The 10372-nt window shown below is 40.4% G+C and overlaps 1 protein-coding gene across 1 annotated transcript in view; it reads right to left on the bottom strand.

Moving 5' to 3' along the window:
• Positions 1–1209: 1209 nt before the first annotated feature.
• LOC311040075 (uncharacterized protein) overlaps positions 1210–10372 on the bottom strand; it is a gene marked incomplete at its 3' end in the record, with an annotated part of 16300 nt that continues 7137 nt past the window's right edge. The window contains exons 5-16 of the mRNA XM_084050148.1: positions 10313–10372; positions 9135–9185; positions 8403–8495; positions 7606–7656; positions 7386–7478; positions 6770–6802; positions 6581–6660; positions 5989–6101; positions 2328–2511; positions 2101–2185; positions 1485–1634; positions 1210–1229 (exon numbers count right to left, since the gene is read on the bottom strand). The exon at positions 10313–10372 is cut by the window's right edge and continues 33 nt beyond it. Coding sequence (XP_083906274.1) covers positions 1210–1229; positions 1485–1634; positions 2101–2185; positions 2328–2511; positions 5989–6101; positions 6581–6660; positions 6770–6802; positions 7386–7478; positions 7606–7656; positions 8403–8495; positions 9135–9185; positions 10313–10372 — 1013 coding nt within the window. The remainder of the gene's footprint in view (positions 1230–1484; positions 1635–2100; positions 2186–2327; positions 2512–5988; positions 6102–6580; positions 6661–6769; positions 6803–7385; positions 7479–7605; positions 7657–8402; positions 8496–9134; positions 9186–10312) is intronic.

The raw sequence follows: 10372 nt of genomic DNA, 5'->3' as shown, positions 1-10372 counted from the left end.
GACAGCAGACGTTCAACATTAACATTGAGCAGCTCTATTGTTATAATTATTAACACATTGATTGCCAATATCGCATTGATGCGTTCTTTCAAATCCATCGCTTGCTTGCCAGCAATTCAAAAGAACGCATTGATGCGTTCTTTTGAATTTTCATTGTTTAATCTGTGATCGTGCGGGTCTGTTTATTTTTCATCAGCACTTTCGCTTTCCACTTACGTCACACTCACCCGGAGCCGGATGTATAACGCAGATTTCGTTTCCGGGTCACATTGTTTTTCTCCGGTCATTTTCGGCCAGAATAGGGAAAAACACGTTTTTTCACACGGTATAAAATACAAACGGACAGCTCAACTTCTATTTTCTTTGGTTCGGGTGACTAACAGTCATCGTTGTCGTGTATCACATCGTTTTCAGGCCGATCCGGGGATCAGGGATTGTCGAAAACATAACATCCGGTGACTGACCGGATGTGACGTGGGCCTGTTTGGGAGGGGGCGAGCGAGGTGATCAATGTGTGGATTTGCTGCTCTTTACTGGTGGATCTGTCGTATGTGCTTAAAACCACAATCAGAGAATTTATTTGAATGAAAAATTACAAAAAACAAACAAAAAAAAAAACACGCAAATTGCTGGCACAGGGGTGAGTACATTATGAATAAACTCTGGCAGTCAATGTGTTAAAGCTCCATTATGTGTCCGGGTAGCTTAGTCAGTAGAGCTCTCGCCTTTGGACCACATGGGTTTCGATCACATGCACCGGCAACTCAGTACGAGTAGCAAGGCTTGGGTGTGGCGGTAAGTACACGGAGCTGATGGTAGGTGTAGCGCTCTACCTCAGCAATTCATCTCCCCGGGGTCTAGCGCATTATAACGGGGATAGACTCCAGGCTCGGCTGTTACAGACAATAAATCCCTCCGATTGACTTATTATTATGTAACTTCTCTGTGAATCAAATGTTTTAAACAATCTGAAAATCTATTTTCTATTTACAAAAGAGCTGGAGAGACAGGGAGACCCCTGTTAACTGAACAAACACTCTATGTATATAGAGCTATTTATATATAGAGCTATTTAACTCTTGTTTGAAAAAAAAAAAAAAAGATAATCACTTACTGCACCTTTACTACAGTGTAACTAACAACTGTGGTTGTATTTGGTCTCCCTGCTCTTCTATTGAGACATTTAGATGCTGTGGACTGGTAGGACACCTACTGGCTGACAAGTGCTACTGCCACACAGTTTTAAGCATACACATAAACATGTAATCCCTATTTACTTAGTTGGCCGAGGTCACCCAGGGCTCTATTCTAGGCCCAGTAGTATTTTTATTTTTCCGATTTTCAACGAATGTTTGTCAATAAAGATGTCAATCATTTTAGTCAGATTCAGGGCAAATATGGACATTTCGATGTGTAAAGCCACAAACTATTTTTTACAACAACTGTGCAGAGAAAAACATGAAAGATGTTACTACAAAGTGTACTTGCCTGTCTGTTGGTGATAGTGCACACGTCACCCACATACTCAATTTTTCCGTCATGTTTGACCATTCCCACTGCGATGGAGTCCTCACAAATCTCTGAGGCGACGTAACGCTCGATCTTGAACCCAAGCTGTTTGAGCGCAAGGTACCCTGTCATAACAAACCCATCACACACATTAACCACACATAAAGTCTCCCTGTTTGCAATCTTTAGCCATTGATATTAACCACTTAAGCCCCATTTTATACTTTGTCATACGCCACCGCCATGTAGTGAAAATACATCAGCTATTTTCGCTGTATGACACCGGCATGTGACAGAGTAAGGCATTTTGAGAACGATGTGCCTAAAATCGGGACGCTACGGTTAAAGGAGCTGTACGTGATTTTTTCCCCCTTTTTTTTCTTTTTAGTGGTGAGCCTTTTATGCCATTCCCATTTTGGAACCTGAAATCCACAGGATAAGTACATAATGAATCGTTTATATACAATGACATTTCAGGTGTCTATATACTATATTTTGTCTGATTGGGGCCACTGATTTACTTTTATTGAACATACTTCAATGCACATATATACACCTGGCATATTAACACCAAAATAAAGCTGTACCAACCTGTTGCTATGCCATCAAACAGAGACAACACCCTCAGCGGCCTGCGCTGATGAACAGGGATAGAGGGATACACTCTGTGGGGCTCCTTAAAGTTAAACAAAATAGAAATTTAGAATGATTATTTTAGAGCATAATCATTCAATTCAATAACCACTGGAACCACTGGGTTCCATTTGTGAGAATCACTGCTGTATGTGGCTGTGAGAGATGAATTTTAGGTCACTCACAAAAAAAGCGCTGTTGTTGCTGAATAACTGTTGGACCTTGGTGGACCAGTCCTCTCTGGGTTTGAGGTGTCCTGCGTGGCACTGGGTGGGATCACACATGAAACAGCTCCATGGATCAATGTCTTTAAGCTTGTCAAAGGTTTCTGGAGCCACCAGGATGTCAACACAGTCCTTACAGAAACACCTGAGAGAGGGGACACAAAACATACAATGAGCTGAATGGACTGACAGACACCGAACATGCAATTTATAATTTAGGTATTTAGTATTTAACTATTTTTTTTAAAGATATTTTTATTTAGACAAACATGTCAAGTTTTCTGTTTTTTTCACAACAAAACAAAAGACTAGACCAAAAAAAAAAAATCAACAACAACCCACCTTCCCACCCACACCCTAGGTACAGTACAAGTTCCATCTATACATTTGCATTAAAAACATGATACAATATCCCATTTAGTTACAAGGAGGCTGTGATGGTAATAAAGATATAAAAGAACCTCATATTTTCTCATATGTTGCAGGTTTCCTCCTTACATTGTATAAAATCTTTTCAGGAGTACAATAGGAAGTCAATTATGTCTCTGAGAGGGAGAGTTTTCGGATTTCCAGTTTTGAAGAATATTTTTTTTCCCAGCTGTGCCAGCAAGCAAAATAAAGCATTTCTTATGATGGCTTAATGTGAGTCCCTGGCTGTATGTCTCCCAAAATCCAAATATTTCAGACTCTACAATTTCTGAAGTTGTTCTAACAATATATTTCCAAAACTCCTCCAAGCACGGACAGCTCCACAGCATATGAAGCAAATCTCCATCAGAGATTTTGCATCTCTGGCAGTTGGAGGAATCATTATTGAATATTATATGTAATCTATGTGGAGTATTAGGTTCTATAAAAAATGTTAAACTGCATTGTCTGTGTTTAGTGGATATTAAGAAAGTCTGAGAACATTCAAGCATGTTATGCCAATCAATGTCATCATAGATGCACCCCAAATCAGATTGCCATTTTTGCTTTACAGGCATAGTATTGTAGCGTGGTATTACTAATCATTATATCATACATAGAAGATGTCAGGCCTTTAGTGGAAGAGCACAGTTTACTGAGAAGATGTTTTTCAAACGGGGACTCAGGTGGCATGTGTGGGAAGTCTGATGAGTTACTACGAACCCAGTTTCTGATCTGAAAGTATTTGAATAAAAAAGGATTTGGAAGGTTGAATTGTTCGGATTATTGTTGGAAACTTGCAAAGACGTCATTGCAATATAGGTCATCGACTGTCTCAATTCCACTGCTAATCCACCTTTTCGGTGTTTCGTCCGAGCCGGGGTAAGGAATTCAATTGATAACCATCTAGCCTCGTTACCCTCCGAGTGCAGCCAACATCAGATTGAACGGAACTGAGCAGCTAGGTAGTAAAGTCTGAAATTAGGGAGTTTTAATCCTCCCTTGGCATAGGGTGCCTGAAGGATAGAAAGCTTGACCCTGGGAACTTTACCTTTCCATAAGTAGTTTGAAATTGACTTATTCAAATCTTTAAAGAAGCTTTTAGGGATTTTAATTGGGATACAGTGAAATAAGTACAAAAATGTGGGTAATATGTTCATCTTAACCGAATGTACTTTTCCAATTAGTGATAACGGCAGGTCCCTCCATCTCTGGAAATCTTAGCAGACACTCTTATGGTAATCACATACATAGAATGCATAGACAGTGTAGTGCCTCAATAAACTAGGATCCCATGTAAAGCAAGAAGCATCTGTCTAAACAATATACTATCTAAATAACAATCTGTACATTGTTACTCTAAGATACCATGTTAACAAAGAATCTAGCATCTGTTTAAATAACATGCCATCACGGAGGTTGTGGGTTCGAATCCACCGTGGTGCATCCGGCTTTGCCGGGCGTCAATGCGAACACAATTGGCCCGTGTTCGGGGGAAGGAAGCTGGGCGAGGAGGGTGATATAGGTCACTGCAAGTATTCCTACGGGCTGGGGCGGCACCTGTGTGTTGGGCGGGAGCAGTAGGACGAAGGCCCTATGTCCTCCCGGTGAGGGCTCCTCACTGGCAGGTGAGTCAGTAGGATACAAGAGCAGTGACAACACAGAAACCTGTGTGGGGAGGAATTCATTGGCATAACGACTAAATTGGGGAGAAAAAGGGGGTAAAAAATAATTGGCTACTCTAAATGAAAAAAGAATGTTAAAAAATGAATACATATAATAACACGCTATCTAAATTGCATTCTTATTATGGTCAAGAAATCAAACCTAACATGCAAACTGGGTGCCATTCAAATATAGGCATGGCCAAAGTCCCCGCTTATCCTGTGGATCTCTTGTGTTAACATTATTGGCATACCCTTTTCCTGTTCCGGTCCAGTGTCCCATAGCTTCATTTGACTGGCTCAGCAACAGACTTGAAAGGGAAACACAAATGACACCTTCATTTGTGTTTCCTATTCAAATCTGCTGCCAAGATGTACTTGCTGTAATGTAAATGTAAACAATACAACCATGTTGAGTTTCAGGTTATGGAAGGTTAAGGTTACAATTCGTAGTGGAAAAGAGACAAAATAAGCAGAAGTTCCAGTGCTGCTATGGGATTTCCAGTTCCTCCATGGGGCAATAACACAATATTCTTTAGTTTATTTTATTTTCCTCTCATTTTAGAAAGGCCTGAACCTATGGGAACCTTCCATACAGGCTATGGGAGCGATAATTCATGACTGGCTGCTTAAATCATGTGGTCAGGTAGGACGCCTACTGGTTGATATGAGGTATTGCATTAAGCTCAAAACAATGTACAGTAGTGATGAGCGGGCCGACCCATAACCCGCGGGTCAACCCGCAGCGCGGGTGGTCGAGTCAGGATTTCAGAGGCAATTATGCGGGCTGCGGGTGAGCAGGTCAGCCGCTCTCACACGAAAAAACCTATTTTGAACAACATGCTTGTTTATTTAGCCCATGACAATGTTGTGCTACTGTAGACATTTAAAGCGACTTTGGGTACTTAAAAGAGCGCTATATAAATCTGAGCTATTATGATAATGATTATCTTTTTTTTCCCACCGCGGGTCGCAGGGCGGGTTGAGCCATAGATTTATATAGGGGTTCGCGGGGCGGGTTGAGGCGGGTTGGGTTCCGTGGCGTGGCGTGGCGTGGCGGGGCGGGTCATGAAAAAACCTGACCCGCACATCACTAATGTACAGGTATCTTATGCTTAAACAGGCTTTGTGTCTTCGCTAAGCAGTAGACATTTCAGTGCCAGGTGCAGGGACCAGGGTTCGAATCTCCAAAAGACCATGAAAGTTACGGACAATCTAAATGAAGGTGAATATTTTACTTTCCACCAGTTATTTTCATTCCATCATTATATTTTACATTAAAATGATTAAAAAACATAGATTAACCAATTAAGCCCTATTTCATAATCCATTTGAAAATAGCAGATCTAGAATGTGCTGCATTGTGAGTAGATTTTGAAAATGTTTGAAAAATGTTGGGGGAGTAAAGTGAATTGAGACATTCGGTACGCCAAGTATATTTTGATGCCAATACTTTTGTACTTTTACTCAAGACAAATTTAGAAAATGTCTACATAGTGAGTACTTCTGACTGGGTACATTCTCCGCCAGTGTGTTAGCAGTATGTTTACCTGGAGCAGCTGGCGATGTCACAGAGAATAACCTCCTGTCCTGCACAACACACAGTACAATAGGACTGGGAGCCGTCCTCATCGTATTGATACAGAGACTCAATGAAGTTCTCCTAAAAACAATGAGAAAGCATTAGTACAGCATTCGGTATATGAACGCTGTCGGTCAGAAACCTTGTATCTCCAAAACATTTACTTTTCAGGAAATGGAAGAGAATAACCTGTGTTCCAATGGATCCAATGTAGTTATTATTTAGTCACAAGCTCTTGTTAATACTTTGAATTGGATCAATCCTTCTAGAAATTACTCAAATCTCTGCATGTGCGCGTCTACCTGCCAAGTTTGGAAGGCAGTCACAGCCAATTAGAATGGAACCTGCGAAATCTGTCTGATAGATCTTGATCACATGACTCCAGAGGAGCTAAAACATAATCCCTCGTCTTCGGCCAATCCGGCCTCCTGGCCGGGATAAAGAGAGAGGCGATACAAGGTTTCTGCCTGACAGCGATGATATATATGGCAGGCAGTGAATGGATGCCAGTTAGCATAGAAAAAAGTCAAGTAGATGAAATGAGGTAAACATGACATTACCTTGCACTTCTGACAAAGGTTTCCTTCAAACAGTGGGTGATCCACCTCAGTCTCAGGGGCTCCACACGACAAACAGAAATCTGAAATGATAAACATGAACTTAAAGCAATAATATGTTATTGTATACCATAATGTGTTATACTGTAACCATAATAATAGTTTATACTGTAACCATATCACAGTCCTCACCGTTGACTGGAACCATGTCTCGTACCATTGCTTCTGTACATTCAAAAAGGCAATAGTAGTTAAATAATGTTTCTCAAAGTTTACTTTCTCAATCAACTTCACCAATCAACTCAATCAGTTACACAAACAGTATGATACATACTGTGGCAAACCAAGGGAAAATTAGCTGTCAATCGAGCTCAGACTGGGGGAGGTGATAGAGGGAGTGCACTACCTTGTCCATGTTCTACAGTCATCCAATAACCAATCAGTCGTTGCTGACAGGCAGAAACTGTGTATCTCCATATTTCATGTTTTCATAAATGAATGCCCTATTTCGTCATGCAGCGGATCTACAATCTCGGCAGATCTACAAACTCACTGCTATTTCTGCTATATTAGAAAACTTCAGAAGGTACAAGTGAAAGTGGTTAAGTGTGTCTGTGGCTTTTATAAACATATTGAACCAGTAAAAGTATGAAAACTAATTAATAACTACAATGGATCCATTCCCCATTTCCTGAAATGTAACAGTATTGGACACACAAGGATCCCAGACAGTGACGATATGCATACCTGTTATGCATACATATGTCACATACCTTTGATACATGCATACAGTGTATAGTAAGCATACCTCTGCTGTAGGTGATGGTACAGGTTTCTTTCAGTGGGGGCATGGGCTGGTTGTCTGAGTCTGAGTCAGAATCACCAACGCTCGGAAGAGAATCTTAGAGAAGAAGACACAACTGAAGTAAATTCTCACAACTAACCTCTGTTAATCATTAGACGCTGTTATGTATGGTTATTAAGGCAAGCCATCATCTAAATATAATATAAAAGACATACTTTCTTACTTTTAATTCTGGTCAGGCGGATTTCACATGGCTTCACATGGCAATTCCCATCTGGAACATAAAACAATGTGTCATTAATGGCATTCATTGTCTTAATTAATGGCACCGAGAGCTTAACCCATGATGACTTTAGGCCGATTCTACGAATGCCTTCTAAATCAGCCATTCTCACACTTTAAAGATTTTTCAAAAATGTTAGAAAATAGCAGATGTACAAGCTCGCAGCGCGGCACGAAGTGACGCGCTGTGAGCTTATACATTCTTAACTTGAAAATCAGTTCTTACTCTGTACTCACTCACTGTATTTTGGTGTTTTCACTATTAAAGTATTCAATCATGGAAGACAGGTATTTGGTTAAGATTTTATTGGCAGCAGGGAAGAAAAACATCACAAGGAAATGGGGACAGGTTGACAAACCCACAAAAAGACAATGGAAAGAACTGGTGGAGGAAATTTATGTTATGGAAAAAATGACACTCCGCCTGAGGCTCCAGGAAACACAAATGGAAAAGAAATGGGCAAAATGGATATTCTACAATAACTCTAATTAAGTGAAGTAACAGAGTAACAAAAGGATATACACTGTCAGTTGTTGGTTCCGAAGCGTTTGTCTTTTTTGTTTAGTTTTAGTTTTTTCGCGTCTTGTGTTTTTTTTTCTTTTGGGTCCTGTTTTTTACTTTTCTTTCTATGTGTTGTACAATGTATGTGTGTGTACAAAAATGTAATAAAAATTCCAAGTGACAAAAAAAAAAGTATTCAATCAATCAGCTCACAATACATACTGTAGTAAACATACCTCTGCTGTAGGTGATGGTACGGGTTTCTTTCAGTGGGGGCATGGGCTGGTTGTCTGAGTCTGAGTCAGAATCACCAACGCTCGGAAGAGAATCTTAGAGAAGAAAACACAACTGAAGTCAATTCTCACAAGGTTACCTTAACCAGCCCATCCACTAACCTCTGTTAATCATTAGACGCTGTTATGTATGGTTATTAAGGAAAGCCATCATCTAAATATAATATAAAAGACATACTTTCTTACTTTTAATTCTGGTCAGGCGGATTTCACATGGCTTCACATGGCAATTTCCATCTGGAACACAAAACAATGTGGCAGCGGTGGCCTAGTGGTTAGAGGGGCGGCCTTGATACCGGAAGGTCCCTAGTTCGATTCCCCAATTCATCACATCAATCATGAATCACCGCTGAATAGCACTTGAGCAAGGCTTCCATGCAGGGTCCGGCTGGAAACAAGCTTCGTGCTTAGTCCGACACCCTGGGTAAACAACAAACTTTGCTTTGCTTTGCTTTGCTTTGTCATTAATGGCATTCATTGCGTTGGCACCGAGAGCTTAACCCATACATCTACAGACTTTTTAAACGGTGGATCTCCAATTTTGCAGTGATCTCCAATTTCATTGGCTTACGCCATTTCCAATGTTACGTCATCAAAATATTAGCTAATTAGATTAGCCTGATTACCCTTTTTCTTGGATGTCATAACACCTTTAACTGAGGAGATTTTTCTTACTCTTAATTTTGGTCAGGCGGATTTTGCATGGCTTCACAAGGCCATTCCCATCTGGAACACAACACAATGTGTCATTAATGGCATTCATTGTGTTAATTAATGGCACCGAGAGCTTAACCCATTAAGACTTGAGGCCGATTCTACAAATGCCTTGTAAATAAAACAAATATAATTCATTATTACATGAATCTAAGGCCTAATTTATGCTCCGTCACACGACAAAAAAAATACCAGACCTACAAACGCATTGTGAGCTTGTAGGTCTGTTTTTTTGTATGACAGAGTATGAATCGAGCTTAAAGGTGCTATGACATGGCCCAAAAACAAATATATTTGGTAATGTGTACGTCACGTGGTCTCTCTGAAAACAGTCTGAAAACAGGGTGGGACGTACGTATCACAGATTGATTTGGCATTTGCAGTAGCTCTGTTCTGAGTTCGCCTCTCGCACTCGCATCAAACAGACCAGCAAAAGGAGGAAGTGACCTCAACATAATTTGTCTTTTATTTGTAAATCTGTGTATATAAAATATATATTCCCCTTCAAATCACGCTGTGGCAGTCCCGCGATGCGTGTATATGTGCATTTGCCAGCAAGAGCCCCTGTGTCCCCGCTTTGAGATGCTCTGAGTCTGAACCCGCTGTCATCGGGTTCATGCTGACATCCTCGGACAGGCTAGGAGACCCAGTGCGCAAAATGACCATGGCGATTTTTATAATTTCAATAAATAAGCATAAACAAACTACTTCTGAGCAATGTTATTGTAACTAAGAGATTTGAGGGGAAATATATATAAATATATACACAGATTTACAAATAAAAGACATTTTCTTGTAAAGTCACTCCCTGGTTTAGTGCAAGGAAGCTGGTGCGAGCGAGGGGAGACCGACCGACAGACGAATATACAGTCCAGGAATAAATATCCGATAAAAAGATAAAAATGCAATAAATTAATTTCATTGGCTTACGCCATTCCCAATGCTACGTCCTCAAAATAACGTCATAAATAATAACTACATTGGATCCATTGGAGCACAGGTTATTTTTCCCCATTTCCTGAAATGTAGTTTTGGACATACAAGGATTCCAGACAGTGACGAGATGATGCATACCTGTTATGCATACTTATGTCACATACCTCTGATACATGCATACCGTGCATACATAGTAAACATACCTTTGCTGTAGGTGATGGTACGGGTCTCTTTCAGTGGGGGCATGGGCTGGTTGTCTGAGT

This window comes from Gymnoscopelus microlampas, assembly GCF_963454915.1.
Source record: "Gymnoscopelus microlampas genome assembly, chromosome: 23".
In the NCBI taxonomy this organism is placed as follows: Eukaryota; Metazoa; Chordata; class Actinopteri; order Myctophiformes; family Myctophidae; genus Gymnoscopelus; species Gymnoscopelus microlampas.
This window is presented reverse-complemented; position numbering and strand designations above follow the sequence as displayed.